Here is a 22675-nt window from a genome sequence, read left to right as displayed (position 1 = left end):
TTATTTATTACACAAGAAAAATTTACAACAATCCCATTGCGATTTTTCGGTACCGATTATATACATTATTCGTAGAAAACTAGATAATTTTTAACCTTCTAACACCCCTCAACTGACTTTCTATTTCCACTTATTCTATCGCTCCCCCCCTCTCCCCACTCATCCACTTCTCTTCCCCCCTCCCACCCGCTGCGCTTCTATTGCTGACTGTTCCATAATGAACTCCGGAAAATGGAAACTGGCCATCTCTTATCCACGGAACGGAAATTAAATATATTGATGCCACGTGCTATTGAAGGGCCCCCCCTTCGCGCGTGCGTGTGTGTGTAGTCTCCTAGTCGTATTTACCTAGTTGTGCTTGCGGAGGTTGAGCTCTGGCTCTTTCGTCCCGATTCTCAACTGATAATCAACTGGTGTACAGATTCTTGAACCTATTGGGCTGTATCAAATCTACATTTTTGTTGAACACCAATATGTCAATGTTGGACAGTGGCACCACTATGGCAATACCGAGCACTGACACCACTATGGCAATGCTGAGCAGTGGCACCACTATGGCAATGTTGAGCAGTGGCACCACTATGGCAATGTTGAGCAGTGGCACCACTATGGCAATGCTGAGTAGTGGCACCACTATGGCAATGTTGAGTAGTGGCTTCACTATAGCAATGTTGAGTAGTGGCACCACTATGGCAATGCTGAGTAGTGGCTCCACTATGGCAATGCTGAGTAGTGGCTCCACTATGGCAATGCTGAGTAGGGGCACCACTATGGCAATGTTGAGCAGTGACACCACTATGGCAATGCTGAGTAGTGGCACCACTATGGCAATGTTGAGCAGTGGCACCACTATGGCAATGTTAAGTAGTGGCACCACTACTTAAACTGGCCAGAAACGCAGGAATCCAAACAGCCCACCAAACTATTGGGGTGATGCATATAAAAAGAGTTATAATGAAACTCTTTATTTTTACACAGGTGTCGCATTTTAAACGGTCTGTTTTTCTACCACAGACGTGGCCACACATTTACAATGCTAACCAGAATATATGCATTTTCTTCTGTCCTCCATGTGAATGGTAGAGTGAGTATAGAAGAAAGGGGACTCAGAGGGCAAAAAGTTCCTTGGACTTGACCCAACGTTAGCTCCTTTTTTTTGCGGTAACATTTTTATGTGACATAGAAACTCTATATCACATAAAAACCGTCAAGAATGTAAATGACCACTTACTCAAGTATCCTTTTATTCCTTTTAAAGTGGGAAAATATTTGTGATTTACGAAATTTTGTTAAAAGTACGAATTTTTGCTTTACTAACAAAATATGACATATAATCATAGGTTAATTGGCGCCTTTAGGAAGGTGAATTATGGAATATGTAGCAGGTGGGATAGGAACATGCCATTCTTGCCTGCACACTTCACTACAACACGGGAAATATGTTTATCGAGAACACTATTACCACAATAAAATATAATAGAGGAAGTTAAGTGTGTGTGGTGGGAGAGACAATATAGATAATGAGAGAGTGAGAGACAGACAATTGGAAGAGAAAGAAAGGAAATACATTGGTCAGAGACAGGGACACGAGACCATTAATCCTAGGAACATCTAAAAGGTAACGTCAAGAAATCGTTGAGGAAGAACTCGGATTAACTAGATCATGGCCAAGTAACTCGTACGATCACGTATCTAAAAAAAAATCTAGAAGGACGAAAGTGTGATGAACTAGGAATGAACTAGGCGAGAAGGCAACTCCCTCCGTTGTTGACCAGACCACACACTAGAAGGTGAAGGGACGACGACGTTTCGGTCCGTCCTGGATCATTCACAATCGACTTGAGAATGGTCCAGGACGGACCGAAACGTCGTCGTCCCTTCACCTTCTGGTGTGTGGTGTCTGGTCAACATACTTTAGCCACGTTATTGTGACTCATCGCCTGCACTCCCTCCGTTATTCCAAAGTAAATAAATTTTGTGAGCAAATCATCGCATTAGACAATACGAACAGTAAACAAGGGGGAGACGATACCAACGGGAAATAATAATAATAGTTCATTGTGTTGGGGGGACAGGAAGCCAGAGTGTATTTTCATACAGGTTTGGCTTTTATCGAGGCCCCCCCCCCCCGCACGCAAGGCCGAATTACAGAACCCGCCCAAGATATATATATATATATATATATATATATATATATATATATATATATATATATATATATATATATATATATATATATATATATACATGGGGAGGGGAAGATAGTGTGTGGTAGGGAGGAATGTGTGTGAAAGAGAGAAATGATGGGATGGGCATTGCAACCACAGGATATAATCAGATTATTTCTGATTATCATAATTTTTTGTGTGTGAGATCTCTAAGCTATTCTATCCATGTAGAAACCGATGACATGGATAACCTTATCACCTACCTCCCGTTCCCAGGCTCCACGGGTGGCAGAAATGCCTGTGTTATGCTATTTGCGAAGTGCAATATTTTCCATGAAAGACCCACGCAATGTTCAAAAGTCGCTACACTTTACTAGTACAGTTTCCATGCAAAACAAAATCATTTATTATATAATATAATATAATATAATAAAATATAACATAATATAATATTATATTATATTATATATATATATATATGACTTTGGTGACACAAGTGATATAATCTTCGATGAACATATGTAAATGTACACATGTATGCAGGCGGTCGTCATAACAACAGTTGCCAGCACACAACTGCTGCTCCTCGATCACTCTCCAACACAATTCTCACGACAACACTGACTACGTCTGCTGAACAAATACTTACATTATTTCTTTCTTATTATATATATATATATATATATATATATATATATATATATATATATATATATATATATATGTGTGTGTGTGTGTGTGTGTGTGTGTGTGTGTGTGTGTGTGTGTGTGTGTGTGTGTGTGTGTGTGTGTGTGTGTGTGTATATGCTCCTTGCTTTTTTTAGTTTAGTTTTTTTAGTAAAAAAAAGCATCAGTTGAGTTAAGTGAAGAAATTCGCATTAATATATTTATGCATCATACTAGCGACAATTGTATAATTGTTGACATAAAACGCACAAACAACGCAACGCACACATGGGGAGGCTTACACACAGTCATACACAACTGAGAAAAAATATTAAAACAATTACTTGGTATCTCAAATGAATGTGAATTTCATTAACTAGCTCTCCCCATCGTTAATCACCGTCGTTCTGTTTATATAAATATATTACCAGTGATTCCGGGAGATATTCCGTTGCAGAGATAATTATTAGTGATACGGGGTGGTAACCTGCCACAATAATCACCAGTGATTAGATGTGATACCTCATTAAATACAGTATTTGAAATGTTTGCTCTTGTGAAATTATGACGATATAAACTGTACTTCTCTCTCCCGCCCTCATTCTCTCCTTCATTCTCTAGATCTCAGGATATAATAGTATTATTAGTTTAATTATAATAAAAAAAAGATAATAAAAACAATAACGACACTACGTTATCTACTCGTCTACTGTAACTATTTCTACATAGTTTGATTATAACACACTTTTAAACCTCGTATAAAAGTAGCCAAGAATATGAATATTCAAAATTAGGAGAAAAAGTGGAATTAAGTGATGAAATTCACATTATTATAATTAATCAGAAAAATATTTAGTTTTAAATACACAAGATTACTTGCAATACCATTTTTTTAAACGGCTAAATAATATGGAAATAATTTTGTTAAAAGTTATCCATAATTTTAGTGATGAATTTTTTCTTTGAATAGCGATAATTTTTTTTTAGTTTAAGGATTTTAATTTTATCAATTTTTTAAGACTATAATAATTGCCTTCTGTAGATTCCATACTTTGGCTTACAATAACTAATACATGGAATATGAAGCATATTTTTATAATTTATTACTTGATTTATACTTGAATACTTCATACATTATAATTCAATGCTTTATATATTAATACTACACCTTAATCCAATATACTTCAATACTTTATTTATTTTGCCATATGGTTTGTTGAAAGCGTACAATGCTCATAGATGTTGTATTTTAATAAATCTTAAATGACATATTAATGAATAGATTTGATTTCTTGATAACTCTTTTATTGATAGATCATATATTCTCTTATAATAAGTATTGATAATAAATCTTTATATCCTGATTAATGTTATAATAATAGACCAAATATGCTGTCAAATCTTAAATGTTAACAAAGGCTGGTTATGTTTACCGTCTTGTCGTGCATTGGGAGTTGGTGCGACACTTCGCGTACCTGTAATCAGAGACATGTTTCAGAATATGATCATGAAGGTGACTTATGAGAAATGCAACGACTTAATGGCTTAAAGACATAGAACTGTACGCCACGAGTTGTGTTTGTGGTCAAGTTTGTTTATATATATATAAATATATATCATATATATATATATATGTATATATATATATATATATATATATATATATATATATATATATATATATATATATCTCACACCCCAGAAGTGACTCGAACCCATACTCCCAGAAGCAACGCAACTGGTAACTACAGGGCGATTTACAGATTGAGGTGATTTGGTGAAATGCTATGCCCAAGATTACCATCCGAGTTGCCGTCGGGGAAGTGGCTCAAATAGCCTCGGCTATCACTTCCTTTTGACGGCCGTGATGGTCAAGCGGATTAAGGCGCCCTGTAGTTACCAGTTGCGTTGCTTCTGGGAGTATGGGTTCGAGTCACTTCTGGGGTGTGAGTTTTCATTCGCATATAGTCCTGGGGACCATTCAGGCTTGTTCGCATTTGTGTTCCTCACGTGTGCCCCAAAGAATGAGGTGATTTGGTGAAATGCTATGCCCAAGATTACCATCCGAGTTGCCGTCGGGGAAGTGGCTCAAATAGCCTCGGCTATCACTTCCTTTTGACGGCCGTGATGGTCAAGCGGATTAAGGCGCCCTGTAGTTACCAGTTGCGTTGCTTCTGGGAGTATGGGTTCGATATATATATATATATATATATATATATATATATATGCCTCTTAAAAATTATTTCGTCGGTATTACTAACACAATTCAAATTAAAGTAGTAATTAAAATATTCAAGATATGCCACTTGACCGTCACATAGCTGGAGAGCAGTACACGAAACAGACCAAAAAATTAATTACATCCGCGACGGTGGGATCGAAGGCGGAGATAATCTGTCATGCTTATAACCATAACTAAACAAGTTATGGCAGAGGGCCATAAAGACCGCAATAAAAGAAATTGTCAATACCGCATTTCTGGTTTTTCTTTTTTCGACGCTCCACCTCAACCTTACTTCTCCCTTCCCCACCTTCCCCTTCCCCAGGCAAACACAACCACTCTTCTCTCACTTCCAATACATACCCTTCTCCCTTCCCCCCCCCACTCCGATCAACACAACACTTCCCCCTCCCGTTCAACAAATCCCTACCCCTCACATTCAGCACAACCCCCCCCCTTCCCCTCAACACAATCCTTCCCCCCCCCTCCTTTTCAACACAACTCCCCGCCCCCTCATACAATGCAACACACCCGTCTAACATATCCCCCTCCTCCGCCAGTCCAACACAACCTCTCCCACCTTACGTGTGACAAAGCCCTTCCTCCTCTCCCCCCCCTCTCTTACACTTTTCTTTCACTATCTTAAACTTCTATTTCCAAAATCTCGTGTCTCATATTATAGATTTCTTATCTAGAATCATATTCTACCTTCACCAGTCATCCACCCACCAGGACCATACACCACTACACAACAACAACCTCACCAGCATACCATGAAATGCAATAAGTTTCAGGGACATGTTGTAAAATTTCAGTGGAGTGCAACAAATAGTTGCTAGAATTCAATCTCAACAAGTGTATGGTAATGAAGATGTGAAAGGAAGAAAGGAGACCCAGTGGTATCGTCACCATCAGGAAGAAAACTACAGGCGTGGGAAAGAAACAATAAATATGATTCCATCACCAACATCGAAGACACACATATGGAAGGTGACATCAGCAGTACATGGGACGCCAGTAAATATTAGTAAGCTGTTTCGAAATCAAAGTCAAAGCTCTTTCTGTGGCAATCTACATAGTAAATTTTTAGAGCATTACTGGAATCTGCAACATCTACCCTGATTCTGCACCGTGTGAACCATAAAACTAAAATTGATAAAATCCAGAGGTTTGCGACAAGATTAGTTCACGAGCTAAGCAGGTTCAGGCTATGAGGATTGGTTAAGTAGTTATATTTCACATCCTTTGAGTACAAAATAAAAAAGGGGGATATGATCACACCGTACCGGATAATGAGGGGAAACAGATCAAATGAACACGGGCAAGCTCTTTAAATTGAGAGAAAATGGAACACGAGAACATAGGCAGAAACTGAAAACACAAATTAGTCGAAGAAATATTAGGAAATACTCGTATCCTGTACGGGTAGTGAATAATTTAAATCCACTGAGCTACAAAGATTCGACAAAGAATTCGAACATCAGAATAGTAAAATAATAATGCAACAGGTTTGACAGGGCCAACAGGCGGGGCACGAAGAACTAAACCTCACTTCTACTTAGTAACTAACAGGTAAAAACGCCATCCTACTCATTCCTTCCACTCACGTAATCAATAACCCACTGCACTAATGTAGGAGAACAGATTTCTAATCCTGTCTATGTAGGGCAGACGAAAATGTATACATTCTAGTTAACATTGTACAAGCCCTTCCATCACCTTTTGTGGTATAATGCTTAACAACTCACTATATATCGAAGGACCTCTTTAACCCAATCTATATAGGACACACGAAAATGTATATACTGAAAATCATTGTATAAAGAAACGACCACGTCTGTAGTAAAAAAAAAAAATACAAAACAAAAGTGACTTGAGGGTTGAAGGGGTTAACGGATAGAACAAATAGACACACACACACACCCGGGCGCAGCTCATCAGCGACTGGTCAACATCCTGTAGTTAACATTTATTAATCCGCCAGTCCAAGCACGCGCATCGCTCTTCCTCTCTGGATCCATAACTTGTCTAGATGCAATCGTTAACAAGCATTTAGACCTCTGAAAACACACACACACACACACACACACACACACACACACACACACACACACACACACACACACACACACACACACACACACACACAAACACACACAAACACACATCAATCCTATTATCGTTATCCTATAAATAGGATAACGACAGCAGCGTACTCTACACTGGCAAAAGTTAGAACATCATTCAGAAACCTAAGTAAGGAGGCATTTAGGGCGCTTTACACTGCCTACGTAAGGCCAGTCTTAGAGTATGCCGCCTCATCATGGAGTTCCCATCTGAAGAAGATGGGTACTCCACACACACACACACACTTTTGACTGGTTCCTTTGACCAAAGAGCCACAGTTCAACCCCCGCAAGCACAAATAGGTGAGTAAACACACACACACACACACACACACACACACACACACACACACACACACACACACACACACACACACACACACACACACACACACATTAACACACACACACATTAACACACACACACACACACACACACATTGTCTGCTGATGCAAAAATTATGAGGAGGATTAAGACAGAGGAAGATAGTTGGAGGCTACAAGATGACCTAGACAGACTGAATGAATGGTCCAACAATTAGCTACTTTTTAGAGGTATGCCACTAGGCTAGTCCCAGATCTAAGAGGCATAATAAACGAGGAAAGGATGTGTGAAATGCACCTCACGTCGCTGGAAAACAGGAGACCTCGGGGAGACATGATTACAACCTACAAAATTCTCAAAGGAATTGACAAGGTAGATAAAGATAAACTGTTTAACACGGGTGGTACACGAACAAGGGGAAACAGGTGGAAACTGATTACCCAAATGAGCCACAGGGTCGTTAGAAAGAACTTTTCTTTGTCAGAGTAGTTAACAGATGGAATGAATTAGGCAGTGATATGGGAGAGGCTCAATACGCAATTTCAAATGTAAATATGATAGAGCCCAGAAGGCTCAGGAATCTGTACACCAGTTGATTGACAGTTGAACAGTTGAGAAGCGGGACCAAAGAGCAAGATATCAACCTCCGCCAGTACAACTAGGTGAGTACACACACAGGTGGGCCTCGCGGCAGTAGAGAACGCTCTTGGGCAGTAGTCCAAAGGGCCTGGCTTCGATTCCGGGCCAATGCCGAAACAAATGGGCAGATTTTCTTTTACCCTGGTGCACCTGTTCACCTTGCAGTAAATATGTACCTAGGCGTTAGACAGCTGCTACGGGCTGCTTCCTGGGGGTGTGCGTGTGTTAGAAAGAAATATATGTAGAAGACATAATTGAGGAAAAATCCATTGGTTAGAAAGGCGGGGTCCAAGAGCTAATAACTGGATTCTGCAGATATTAATGGTAAATACACACACATAGAAAACGGCAAAGAGATAAATAAACCAATAAAACTACTGTATTCTATACACAAAACATAATTGAAGGACAGACTAGGAGGAGAATAACAATGAGACGACATCAGAGGAAAATAAATGTCCACGATAAGTAATGTACAAGAGGAAATGGTCGAGGGTGGAGTTGCAGGTAGGAAGGTAGTCGTCAGTGGGAGAGTCGCGGGGAAGTAAGGAAGGAGAGTCACAGGAGAATAGGAGAGGAGAGTCACGGGGAAGTAGGGAAGGAGAGTAGGAGAGGAGAGTCTAAGGTGAGAGAGGAAAGTGGTCGGGTGTTTACGACTCGTGGCGACCACCGACCACCAATGCTACAATGTCAACCTCAGCCAACCAACGATGACAATCACTGTGTAATTCATCAACCATATTTCCCCCTGGGAAAGGTGTTTCTCGGGGTGTAGTAGAGGGTACTGGTGGTGGCATCACTGTTAAAGTATTTCAACCTCTGATAGTAATGATTTTAGTTGATTGGTAGTAGTAGTAAAATAATTTGTTGTTGAATATGTTGTAAGAAAACCAGGTGATCATTATCACCAGCAAGAATGATAAACTACAAAATTAGTAAAGTGAAGAATACGATAAACGTTGAAGGGGAAACAATAATGAGGCCGTAGTAAGGATGAGTAGAAACATATAAAGGACAACGCTGCAACACTGCAACACTGCAACCCTCCTCACTGCCAAACACACCAACTCACGCGGCTGCTGTTGCGTCGCGGAACAATGAGACGATGCAGCATACATACACCTGCATCGTTAAACTCAACCACTTGCTTCAACAATTTCCCTCCCCCCCCCCTTCCTCCCCCTCTAACCACCCTACCTCAATTCTACCAATCCTCTACTACCCCCTCATCCCATCCAACTCTCTTCCAATCCACACCTTTCCCCGTCCACAACCGCTCTCTCGTGGGACGGTGGTCAGCTACGTCCAGGATAGAGGTTAGTACGTCCATCCTTTTATCATGGTGAACCGATTGCTGGCCAACCACCGCTGGACCCTTTAGTCAAGCCACGCTGTAAAAAAAGGGCTATAAAAGAAAGTGAGAGAGAGAAATGCTTACGTGTGGACGATGCTGTCAATAAGGTCTGAGAGAGAGAGAGAGAGAGAGACAGACAGGGAAAATATTAAGAGTTAGTTGAGTGTTGCCCCAGATGGTGGAAGGTCGGGGTGGCGTGTTTAGCTGTGTGTGCGTGTGTGTAAAACATCGCTTGTTTGTGCCGGAAGCGTTTGGAAGGTGAGTACCTCTTTTTTGTACAGTCCCTTTTTATAACTTTTTTTTTTTTTGGGGGGGGGGGAGGGATGGGTTAATAGAGGATTGGTATGGCTAAGTGTAAGGATAGGCAAAAGGGGATGGAGGGGGGGGAGGGGAAGGGGTAGATAGTTGTCGGAAGGAGTGGCCCTTTGGTCTCATAGAAAGGGCGATTCACTGGTGAAAATGAAAGCTGACTTCGCGAGTTGATTACGTTCGGTACATTGATCATGAGGTGACTGCTGCAAGGGCTGCTCGTATTGTCCCTCCGTCCACCCTGATCCATTTAATTGTGGGCTATTAACGTGACGTTTGCTATAAATGCCTGATGCTGTGCCAGATTGGGAGCAGCCGCGTCCAAAAGTCTGGTTGACCGGACCACCAACCAGGAGGCCTGGTCAGAGACCGGGCCGCACGAACTTTGACCCCCTGAATCAGCCCAAGATAACGTGCATTTACGCTAGCTTTCTCAAATGCAAATTACTGCCTGGTCTAAGATATTTTAAGGAAAGCGAATTCTTGTCAATAATTTAAATAAATCTTATGTGAGAGAGAGATGTCAAACGTGGTTCCTAAAGACTTAACAGTTCCAATACAATGAGTTTTTTTTGGGTTTGAGGATATTGCTAAAGCTAACAGAGTTGTTCATTTAGCTGAACAGAGAGTTTACGTGGGTTATGAGCAGTGGGCGTGGCTTTTGAAAAGTTTGTGTGACTGTTCAGCACTAGGCGTTGGTGCTTAGCAGTGGGCGTGGCTGTCAAGTAGTAAGTAGTTGTTCAATTCACAGGTTAAACTGGTTGTTCAATTCACAGGTAAAAGTGTTTGTTCAATTCACAGGCAAAAGTCTTCCGTTGCTGTGGTAAAAAAAGTTAACTTAGTGGTTACAGGTGTTCAGTTTGAAGTTACTTTCCAAACGAGGTCAATATGCGAGTATTTCAAGACTAATTATCCATATCCCACGTCAATCATGCCAGTTATTGAAATAGGTAGATCAAATTCTGTGCCAAAGGGTCACATATTAACCTCGTTGACCTAACATTGAACTATGAGAGGCAGCAGAACCAATTTCACGGGCTTCCTGTAAAATATTTTAAAATATAAAAAGAAAATATAATTATTTTAACTTAAACTAAACATACGTCATTAATGTTTATCTGCGTATAAGAATTTGGTTATTAATGGGTAATGTACGTCTCAAGCTAAAGGAAAAAAACATTGTCTGAATATATATTAAGACATATTTGAACGAATATGAAAACGCTGCTTAACACCCCAGCACAATCGTCACATAGAATCATTAAAATATTTCTAAGCATACTTACAACTAGGGGGGGAAACGTATGCTGATGTCACTGAAAATGCTAAATCATCAGCGTGTTCCTGCCCGGAGCCATGCCCCCTGTAGGCAAAACGTACAACGCGATCATCACAAGGTAGGACTTTGAGCCTCCGAAATCATCGCAAGGTAACCACAAGGTAAGGTAGGAGAGCCTCGTTGAAGACGCCAGGCACTTACACCAGACCGCTCATGCTCTCATTTTCTTCAGGGCGCCACGTGGGGTTCCTCCTCGCCTGGCTGTGTGATCGATTACTCGCGTTCAACTGGTGAGGTCGCCAGCCACCCTTCTCCCAAGTCAAGTTGCTCGGAGCAGAAAGGGGAAAGGAAGGAAAGGGGCGAGCGTGGCTGCCTTCTCCCTGGCACTTTGTAATTTGCAATCGTAGGCTTCAATATTTGTGTTTACCTCTCCTCCTTTCGACTGGGATTGCACATGCACACACACAATGAAGTCTACTTACACGTTAGAACATATCTAAGCTTGACGCTACAACACTCGTTCTCTCAGCTACATGCTCGCTAGCCTTGCACCTTTCAATCCATACTAAGCTTAACATACATAGAGTGTAATCATCCACCTGATGCAGTCTACGTAACGGGCGGTAAGAGCGACTTATGTACAGAGAGAACTATCATCATAACACAGCCCTTAACTCCTTGCGACACAATGTTGAAATTACAGTAGGTGAGAGTGACGGAAGACCGTCACTTGTGTTTCGTGGGGGTGGCGTCGGCTGCAGCAAGCGTTGTGTGTCGGGATCCTGACCAGGTGTGGTAGTTACCCTGTTGGAGCTTGGCTCACCAGGTGTGGTAGTTACCTTGTTGGAGATTGGCTCACCAGGTGTGGTAGTTACCTTGTTGGAGATTGGCTCACCAGGTGTGGTAGTTACTGTGTTGGAGATTGGCTCACCAGGTATGGTAGTTACCTTGTTGGAGCTTGGCTCACCAGGTGTGGTAGTTACCCTGTTGGAGCTTGGCTCACCAGGTGTGGTAGTTACCTTGTTGGAGATTGGCTCACCAGGTGTGGTAGTTACTGTGTTGAAAATTGGCTCACCAGGTGTGGTAGTTACCGTGTTGGAAATTGGCTCACCAGGTGTGGTAGTTACCGTGTTGGAGATTGGCTCACCAGGTGTGGTAGTTACCGTGTTGGAGATTGGCTCACCAGGTGTGGTAGTTACCCTGTTGGTGCTTGGCTCACTCCAGTGCGTTCTTAAAGTGGGATAATGGGAAGGTTAGAAGAGGGGGGGTTGAATAACAAGGTAGGCAGCGATAAGTTCAAGGGAAAGGAGGATGAGTCAGGGAGTTGGTGGGAGTGTCAGGGAGGAAAAGGGTGAGTCAGGTAGAGGAATAAACTGGTTGAGGGAGGCGAAAAATGGGTTAGAGAGGCGAAGGGTGAGTCAGGGAAGCAGATGATGGGAGGTCATATACACTGAACACATTGGGTTTCTAAAGTTGAAGATCAGGAACCAGAACGGCCATAGTGAAAAGCGAGTGAAAAATATTTATGAAGGAAAGAAATACAGAGAAAGTAAGAGTGGAAGAGAAAGGGGTGAAGGAGCAAAGGGGAAAAATATATGTAAAGATAAGAAAGGGAAAGAGTAACAGGAAGGTGGTGGTGTGTGTGTGTGTGTGTGTGTGTGTGTGTGTGTGTGTGTGTGTGTGTGTGTGTGTGTGTGTGTGTGAGTGTGTGTGTGTGTGTGTGTGTGTGTGTGAGTGTACTCACATATTTGTGCTTGCGGGGGTTGAGCACTGGCTCTTTGGTCCCGCCTCTTAACTGACAATCAACTGGTGTACAGGGTCCTGAGCCTACTGGGCTCTATCATATCTACACTTGAAACTGTGTTTGGCGTCTGCCTCCACGACATCACTTCCTAATGCATTCCATTTGTCAATCACTTAGACTAAAAAAGTTCTTCCTAATATCTCTGTGTGCGCGTGCGTGCGTGCGTGCTTCCGAGCGTCAGGTAGGAGCCCCCATCTCCAAGTATCTCTCTCTCCCCCTCCCTCACTCCCTCTGACGTACGAGGTAATTGTATACCATCACGACTAAACACAGTCATCGACAGGGAAGAAGCCGATGGTAAACTCCGTTGTAGAGGGTACTTACATGGCGTGCTTTATTGATAGGACTTGCAGGGAAGGAGGAGATGGGAGAGAGAGAGAGAGAGAGAGAGAGAGAGAGAGAGAGAGAGAGAGAGAGAGAGAGAGAGAGAGAGAGAGAGAGAGAGAGAGAGAGAGAGAGAGAGAGAGAGAGAGAGAGAGAGAGAGAGAGAGAGAGAGAGAGAGAGAGAGACAGAGAGAGAACTGCCGCGCGATTATGTGCATTAGACAAACTTCCATATGGCTGGGGTGTGCGTTTCCCTGTAATTCATGCGTCGATAATGATAGGCAATTAGGCGTTAAACGTTGTTGAGGTATAGGGATCGGTAGCGAGTAATTATCGCTATTTTTTTTTTTCGTTTTACGTCCGTTAAGCCATTTTTAGAACTTTTGTATTACAGAGTGAGTGTGTTCTCAATGCAGGACTGTGATGTTCGTTCATGTTGTGGTCTCATTCCTGTGGTCGTCTTAGTACGGTTGGCTTCATTCTCGACTCACAGACAAGGAATCCCGGGTTCGATTCCCTGGCGGAAGAGAAACTGTTGGGCACGTTTCCTTTCACATAACGCCGCTGTTCATCTAGAAGTAAATAGTTACCAGGGAGTTAGGCAATATTTGAGGGCGTTGCCTCTTAGGGAGGGTCAGTAATTGGTCAGTATTGAGGCCGTCAGTATTGAGACATATATATATATATATATATATATATATATATATATATATATATATATATATATTATATATATATATATATATATATTATATATATATATATATATATATATATATATATATATATATATATATATATATATATATATATATATATATATATATATATATATATATATATATGTGTGGAAAAACAACATGTGAAAAATAAAGAATGCTTAACGTGTTTTTGGCTTAATTCGCCTTCATCAGAGCAAAGTATAATCATATCTCGACTCAAAGTTCATTCTACTTTGCTCTGATGAAGGCGAATTATATATATATATATATATATATATTATATATTATATAATATATATTATATATATATATATATATATATATATATATATATATATATATATATATATATATATATATATATATATATATATATATATGAGTGAAGCAGCAACAAACAATATGATCCGGCGCAGGTAAAGCAACAACAATAACAGTAATCTCTGCAACAGCAGCAGCAACAGCAGCAGCAACAGCAGCAGCAACAGCAGCAGCAACAGCAGCAGCAACAGCAGCAGCAACAGCAGCAGCAGTAGTAACAACAGATGTTAGCTCAATTATCTAAAGCTCTAGGCAGACATCAACCAGCATATGACGAAGCCATTGACAACCTCATTACTCAAGTCAATGTCCATGTTCGTAGAGCCATAATGAATGGTCATGCAGATGAACAGGCACGACCAAGGGGGCGAGCACCTGGTCAAGGACATGTGCACTCACTTATATGTGTTTGCAGGGTTGAGTGTTAGCTCCTAAGCCCCGCTTTACCAGCTGCAGGTTTTCCAATGAAGTCAACTCCGACTCTTAAAATACATTCTTCCATATTTCCCTTAAGTTTTATAATAAATGTAGTAACTGTTCTACTCTGTTCTTATGCAGAACATGGTGTGTGTGTGTGTGTGTGTGTGTGTGTGTGTGTGTGTGTGTGTGTGTGTGTGTGTGTGTGTGTGTGTGTGTGTGTGTGTGTGTTTACTAGTTGTGTTTTTACTAGTTGTGTTTTTACGGGGGTTGAGCTTTGCTCTTTCGGCCCGCCTCTCAACTGTCAATCAACTGTTTACTAACTACTATTTTTATTTTTTTTTCCCCACACCACACACACACACACACACACACACACCCCAGGAAGCAGCCCGTGACAGCTGACTAACTCCCAGGTACCTATTTACTGCTAGGTAACAGGGGCATTCAGGGTGAAAGAAACTTTGCCCATTTGTTTCTGCTTCGTGCGGGAATCGAACCCGCGCCACAGAATTACAAATCCTGCGCGCTATCCACCAGGCTACGAGGCCCTTCGAGGCCCCCTGTGTGTGTGTGTGTGTGTGTGTGTGTGTGTGTGTGTGTGTGTGTGTGTGTGTGTGTGTGTGTGTGTGTGTGTATGTGTGTACTCCTAATTATATTTTGAAGGGGAGGTGGAGCTCCAGCTCTTTGATTTCGCCAAAGAGCGGGAAGTAAGTTAGTAGAGTAAGGAAGTAAATTTCATGCAATTAAGGAACATAGAAACTTAAGATATTACTTCTGATTTAAAAGAAATAAGAAATACTTAAAAACCTGAAAACTACAGTACTAAACGCTATGGCAACTTTTGTAATAATAAGTATTTGTATGGCCAGTAAAGAAATCGGACCCCACCAGTGTGCTGTAATTGTTACGAGAATTGACGTTGAGTATAAGAACATCGAGCAACTAAGAACATAAGAATGACTGTAACTGCAGAAGGCATATTAACCCATTCGAGGCAGCTCCTGTTTATATTCACCCAATCTAATTCATTCAACTTAGTGAGGCTGAGCTACTACCAGAATATTCAGCCTGTAAACTCTGTGACAAACTGTTTAAACAGTCACTTGAATGTAACATTACCGAATATCAAACTGTATAAGATTTTAGACCTGGTCTGTTGTACAATCAACTCTGTAATTATTTCATTGAATCTGGTACATTGGAATACATCCGAACCATTTATCCTAAATTTGCTTGTCCATATTAACGAATGAAAAACAGAGCAAAAGGAGAAAAAAAGGAGAAATGGAAAAAGAAGAAAAGAGGCAAAGGAGGAGAACAGTTTTTTTAGCTACTATGAAATGTTGGTAAGAGAATATTTGATATTTACAATTTGTATAAATATTAAAATGTTATTGTTATACATGTTGTATTGCTTCTAAGTAAAATAAAGTAGCATTACCTGCATTTTTTAACAACAGATAAAAAATCAAGAAAGCTTACTAGCAAATACAGTTAATAAGCTTACTCTTATAGACCTGACTACATACACAGTCACTCCCGCTCATTATCTCACCAAGTAAGGATAAGAAAGGTGGGGGGTTACGCTTACGCTTCAACATAGCGCATGATGTGCACATTTCAGGTACATTTGTCAGAGTGAATGTTCCGAAGATGGCGACTGTGCTTGACACGGTTGAATTTTCGTGGTGTGGCTGTGTGGGAGAAGCTTTGGATGTGTGTGTGTGTATTAATGTGTTTTAGTGCTTGTATTTGTATCGGATAGTTTTGCGGGTATTTACATTAGACATGGTTAAAGCAATTTATGCATGTGGGGGTAACAAGGACACACAGCCACGGCACTCGTGCATGCGTAAGGCTCACCACACTGTTATTAACTGTATCAATCCCGTCTTAACTAGTTGTTCAAATCGTCAGTAACACATGCTCTTGCTTCCGCCGTTAATATTCTCGTTAAAGCCACTAATAAACTTCGTAACAAGCTAGATCCCGAGTTAGGAGACTATGTGTCAATCCCAGTACAACTTAACCACCAATAACAGCCCAACGAGGCCACAAACGTTTATCTCATGCGATGGAACCACATAGCGGCGCTTAACAAGACAAATATGGGCGACTCTCCACTACTCTGGTGCCTCGCAAGTCTTCTTATATCCCGCCACCCCTGACCAAACACGTCATGTATTATGAAACCCATCTACGAACCGTCGTTAAACTCTCGTTAAATCCCGCATCCACCGTGAACACGCGGGACCCCGACGAGACGTGCAGCCTGTCCCCTGGTCTGGCCTGGCCGTCCCCCTCGAGGGCCGTTTTGACTAATCACTGTCACAACTTCTCACCGAAACGCACTGCTCGTTACCTCCTGCGGGCCGCTTCCTCCCGCTCTGGGGGTGGAGGAAATGGTGTGCGTGTGGAAGGGGAGGGGAATGGAATGGGGATGTTGGAGGGACGGGAAGGAGAGGAGAAATGATGGATTGGAGGAAGGAAGGTCGACTGAGGAAGAAGGGAAGGGGAGGAGTGGTTGAGAGAAAAGGAGGTTACAGAGGATGCACCGAAGAGGATAAATTCGAGGCTTGAGAAAAAAAAATCTGTTTCTTAATGTTTCTTATGTGTTCAACCATAATTTAATTCTCACGAATTATATATAAAGTTACCATTAAATATATTACTGAAACTTAAAATATCGCTATACTTTTCAAATGCAGAAGAAGCAAAAATTAACACAAACTTACCTAGACTACCATCGTACTCTGCCCGACTATCCTTCCCAGTTTTCCCAGCTATTCCCCCACACAGTTTACCTCACGGGAGGCAGGAGATAAGACTCTTCTATATACTTTCCGGCGTGACTGGGTGGTGCTTCAAAGTGGAGTGTCCCAGATGAGTCGTTTGTTGCCATGAGGGCTTCAGCAACCTGCCACCACTGCCCAGCCTACCTTACATCACATGCACCGGGCACCGTCCCCTGATTTATGCTACACCTCTCAATGGTTCCTTCACGGAGAACCCCACTTCCCTCCTCCAACCAAATCCTTATATCAGTCCTCGCTTCCCCTCACTTCTCTCCTCGCTCTACCTCACATTCTCCCCTCACAGTTTGCTCTACTCAAAATCATTCACGACTTCTTATGATATTGTTAGATTTTGCTATATTTTTACCCCGTAGGGTGAGTTTATTTGGCAACGTTACTCATCCTGTGACTAACATACCACATCCAAAACAGCGTGCAAAACATCCCTTCTCAACTTCCAATAATTGCTTATCCTGTAACTGGTTCCCAGACGCAGCTAAAATTTATTGAAGTATTTCAAGTGAACCAATGGATAAAAAACAAGGGGATTAACATTTGCCAACCCCTCAAGCAACGTATCCTGTGGGTGAAAAGTCGGGGAATCTACATTTAATAAATAGCGTTTTTCCTAGCTTAAACAGTGTAGGATTTGGTATACTGCACATATTTCTTATGTCACTGAGATGGGCTCAGCTCCCAGGTAGTGGTCCAAGGGAAGTCCATCTCCCGTGCACCAGATTCTGCAACTCTCTCTGTTTAGCTGTTGATTCCATCCCGAATCCGTATGGAATGCATCCAAGACAATTCCTAGCTTTTATAGATTCTCTCGACCATCGCCCTCGTGTCCATAACGATTGAGGTTGTCAGCGGCCATAAAATTGTATAGATTTACTGATTCCTTCTTCTATTCTTCTTTCCTCAGCTTGTCACGATACTGTTGGTCGATGATGCCTCTGATCTGTAGAAGAGCATGGGGATGAAGTTTTGAATACGGTCTCCGTTAGCGGCTAGCACTCAGTCCATTTAATTGCATTTGCAATTGTTCCGCTCGTGGGTTGATATGAACTAATGGGTCATAAATATCTTTGACGTCGAAGTTGAAAATAATATTAAAACAAATATTTTCAGATTGTTCATCTTGAACTGTGATTCTGTAATCGTCGTTTTGTTCACATAATTAATAATTCTTTTAACATATTTTCCTTTATATAAATGGTATTATTCTCCGGTATATCTGAAGTGAGTTCCTGCTCGTGAATTCATTATATCAATCAGGTTGCTGGTGTCCTGGAGGGCAAGTGACAGGTTTTATTTCTCAAGTCGAGCTTCAGTTTCTCAGCCCTAAGAAGAAGAGCTTTAGTAAGTCCATTAGGAAAGCCATAGTTCCCCGGCCTTAACAGAAAGAGAATTACATATTCAGCCCTTGGGAAATACCTCAGTTGCCCATCCAAGAGTATATAATGGCAAATAATTATCTTTTCGAGGGAAATCAGTACTTGCTTAAATCTGTCTGCACGACTACGTGTTGTAGAGCCCCAACTGTCTTGTTTGATTCGTCCCGTGTAGCCAGCACGTGTTTGTTTGACTCGTCCCGTGTAGCCAGCACGTGTTTGTTTGACTCGTCCCGTGTAGCCAGCACGTGTTTGTCTGACTCGTCCCGTGTAGCCAGCACGTGTTTGTCTGACTCGTCCCGTGTAGCCAGCACGTGTTTGTTTGACTCGTCCCGTATAGCCAGCACGTGTTTGTCTGACTCGTCCCGTGTAGCCAGCACGTGTTTGTCTGACTCGTTCCGTGTAGCCAGCACGTGTTTGTTTGACTCGTCCCGTGTAGCCAGCACGTGTTTGTTTGACTCGTCCCGTGTAGCCATCAAGTGTCCTTTTCAAAACACTTGACTTTTGTTTTCTCAGTCATAAGTGCTGTGTTGCCGCTTCTCCTGGACGTAATTATTTCATGATCCTGCTTTCTCTATCTGCCGGAATATCTTTCTAAATTACAATATCCTTTGTTATTCCATTCAGACTTCTATCCCTCCTTTTATTTTTTCCTCTCTCTCTCTCTCTCTCTCTCTCTCTCTCTCTCTCTCTCTCTCTCTCTCTCTCTCTCTCTCTCTCTCTCTCTCTCTCTCTCTCTCTCTCTCCTCCCCTCCTTATCCACCACATCGTAACTCTACTCCTCCTTCCCTACTCTGTATCTAATAAATCTTCACACGACACCCGATGTAAGCGGCCAATTTCCCACAACCTTCCAAGCAACCGGCTTGTCCTTCAAGACCTTCGTAGCTCCTTATCCGGATCGTAACTCACGACGTCACAGCTGCTCTCAGTTTCTCCAAGCCGTTATTCCATCCCAATTATAACCATTCTGTTGATATTGATTTCCTAGTACCGAGTCTCTGCCTAGCCCGTTTGCTCGTGAACACCAGCATCATCCGACACACTGATCTTCCTGCCACCTGTAGGTCTTAGATAATAACTCATTATTTTGGATATAACTCATATAACATAGATAATATGGGCAATAACTGCCGTTACCACTATCATTTATATACTTGAAGGATCACAATCGTGTCTCTTTTCTTCATCCAATCCTCCAAGTTGCGACAATCGTCTTGTGGATACACTATGTACAATCACCGGCTTCTTGTCCCGTGGAACCAGCAACACGTTAACTAGAAACAATGTTACCTTTCACAGTGTTCCAGAAAATGCGCTTTTTGTATCTACAGATTAACAAGTCGCCAATTTCTTCTGCAGTTATGTACCGAACTGTATGTACAGGCTCTTGTACCGCGGGGCTCCTGCTCCATCATGCCCCCCTGACCGGCACCTCTGACCCCCGTGACCGCCTAGTAATGCCCAGATGAAGACCAGCCATTATTTCTCGTCGGTGCCCGAGTCGAGAAGGAATCCAAAGCTGCGCCATAAATCTTGCGACTGTCTTTGTGGGCCGGAGCACCGATGGCACACAGGAATGGCGAGCAGGGTCGGCCCAAGCCGCAGATAGCTCAAGAGAACCCACTTTCATATTCTGATTTTTTTTATGGTTTTTTCTTTCTCCCTCATTTTTAGCTCTGCTGGCCATTTTTTATGCATATTTCCTGGGACGGGGGAATTTTGTTGGGAGGAAGAGAAGAGAACTATCAGGGGGGGGGCCAATCCATCACGACTATATAGTGCTGGGAAGGGGTCAGGTTAAGGATTTGGGAAGGGACGGGGGGGGGGGGGGAAGCAATGGTGGCCCAACCACTTGGACGGTCGGGGATTGAACGCTGACCTGCATGAAGCGAGACCGTCGCTCTACCGTCCAGCCCTAGTGGTTGGACTTGTGGGGAGGAAGAATGTAAAAATATTTTATTTTCTCATGAGTTCGCTTTCATTTTTTTAATAAACTAAAGGGTTATGTAAATATATTCTATGTTAAAAGACACTAAGCTTGAGTCAGCTCATTTTTCCATGCCGTATCGGTTATTTTAATATTATTATAAATTAGAATCAAAATTAGTCTTGAAGCAAGTGAGGTATATTCACAATGTGAGTGGTAATATGTTGAAGACTCACTCACACACACACACACACACACACACACACACACATTAACCAAAGAGCCCAGAGCTCAACCCCTGCAAGCTCAACTAAGTGAGTACAACTTGTAAATGAGTACATACACACAACACCAATTTAATGAGAGGTAATTATTCTAGAAACTAACCAGTGGAGTGACTGTGGTTGCCAAGCTGTTGTTGCTTTAGATTCAACTATCCTGAACAAAACTTCCATGTAGTTACGGGCTATAGTAAGCCCGTAAGGGGTTTCAAGCGGGTGTCAAACGGTAGTCACCTGATACAGACGCACCTCAAATTTCCCCTCCCCTTCACTCACTCACTCCACAACACACATGCACACTTACAATAGACGATTTATATTTAAAACAATTTAACATAGATTCGGCGAAAGGAAATTGTGCCTGACAAGAGTGTTTTTTGTTTTGTTTTGCCCCGAGGGGCGAGTTTATTGGGCAGCGCCACTCATCTTGTGAGTGGACATACCGCCATAGCAGCATGTACAACACTCCCTAATAGGAAGAAAACCCGCTGGGTTGTTCATCCTGTCAAGACAATTGTGTTAACTGAATGTTTAGAGGCGGGGAATCAAGAGCTGAAGCCCATCCCTCACAAGCACGTTAAGATACAGCTAGGTTAGTTCACACAGCCAAAACCGCATAGTCAAGCCCAAGAATATTCATCTCAAGTTGATGCGGCAAAATTTCGATCTTTTAGGACCTGTTCGTCTTTCAAATACCAAATCGAGTAACATACATCAACGCCTCATAATGAGTATAACTTTTTTTAACTTCATGTTGATGTCATTTTTAAATGCAACAATTGCTTCCCCCTTCACCAGAGCATAAACAAGCATATATTCTTACAAATAGGAGCACTTATAGTTCCTCAGACGCACTCAAAAACTTTATTGACTTGGCACACACATACAGACACATTGACTCTGCTTGCCCCACCACGCTTATAGATCATGTTCTACAACAAGCTCATAGATCACGATCTAAACCACGCTCATAGATCATGTTCTAATGTCAACACATCTCTCGAGTGAAGAACCCAAGCGCAGAGTCACCTCTTAAACATGATCTGGAATGCTGTTGACAAAGAAACTATTCATAGAAAATGTATCTCGTAATATATCAATTTATCTACCCTTCCTCTATCCTTAACCTATCTGTCATATATTACCAGGGCTCTTTATGAGCCCTGCCACAAGCCCGGGGTCGAATAGAGGAACTAACGTCGGTAATACAAAGGAATTTATTACTAGTCAAAAAGCTTAAGATCCTTCTCTCTTTAAGAAGTGTTTCCTCTTGCCAAGTCGTATATAATGCAACAAGAGCAACACAAACTACAAGATCCTATGAATTCCAGTATGTAGCGAGTCCTCTTGACGTACAGCTGTAGCGAGACTCTCACGTCCCACTGGAACCACTAATGTAAACTAAAATTACATGTAATTAGTGGCGTGTGCAAATTAACAGGATATATAAAGGCTGCGTTTGGCCACTGTGGTGAGGGTGGGCTTGGGTTCAGTGGGAATGAGGGGGGAAGTGGGGAGTGGGAGAAGGAGGGGCCGCCCACAGAGGAGTTGGATTTCAGAGAAGCGAGAGAGAGAAAGAGAGAGAGAGAGATGGTTGGAG

The 22675-nt window shown here is 41.9% G+C and overlaps 2 protein-coding genes across 2 annotated transcripts in view; one reads left to right on the top strand and one right to left on the bottom strand.

The window, feature by feature from the left end:
* LOC123761479 (homeobox protein Hox-B7-B-like) overlaps positions 1-22675 on the bottom strand; it is a 206030-nt gene that overhangs the window by 104607 nt on the left and 78748 nt on the right. The gene's annotated exons all lie outside the window — the stretch shown is intronic.
* On the top strand, positions 474-884 carry LOC138357551 (mucin-12-like). The gene has a single exon (XM_069314432.1). The coding sequence runs from the start codon at positions 474-476 to the stop codon at positions 882-884; it is 411 nt and encodes a 136-aa protein (XP_069170533.1).

The sequence above is a fragment of the Procambarus clarkii genome, chromosome 7 (genome assembly GCF_040958095.1).
Source record: "Procambarus clarkii isolate CNS0578487 chromosome 7, FALCON_Pclarkii_2.0, whole genome shotgun sequence".
In the NCBI taxonomy this organism is placed as follows: Eukaryota; Metazoa; Arthropoda; class Malacostraca; order Decapoda; family Cambaridae; genus Procambarus; species Procambarus clarkii.
Note: the sequence above shows the minus strand (reverse complement) of the source record. Positions and strands in the feature narration are given on the sequence as shown.

Excerpts from the sequence above, each read along its gene's own strand:
- LOC138357551 (XM_069314432.1), top strand. The coding sequence starts at position 474 with ATGTCAATGTTGGACAGTGGCACCACTATGGCAATACCGAGCACTGAC.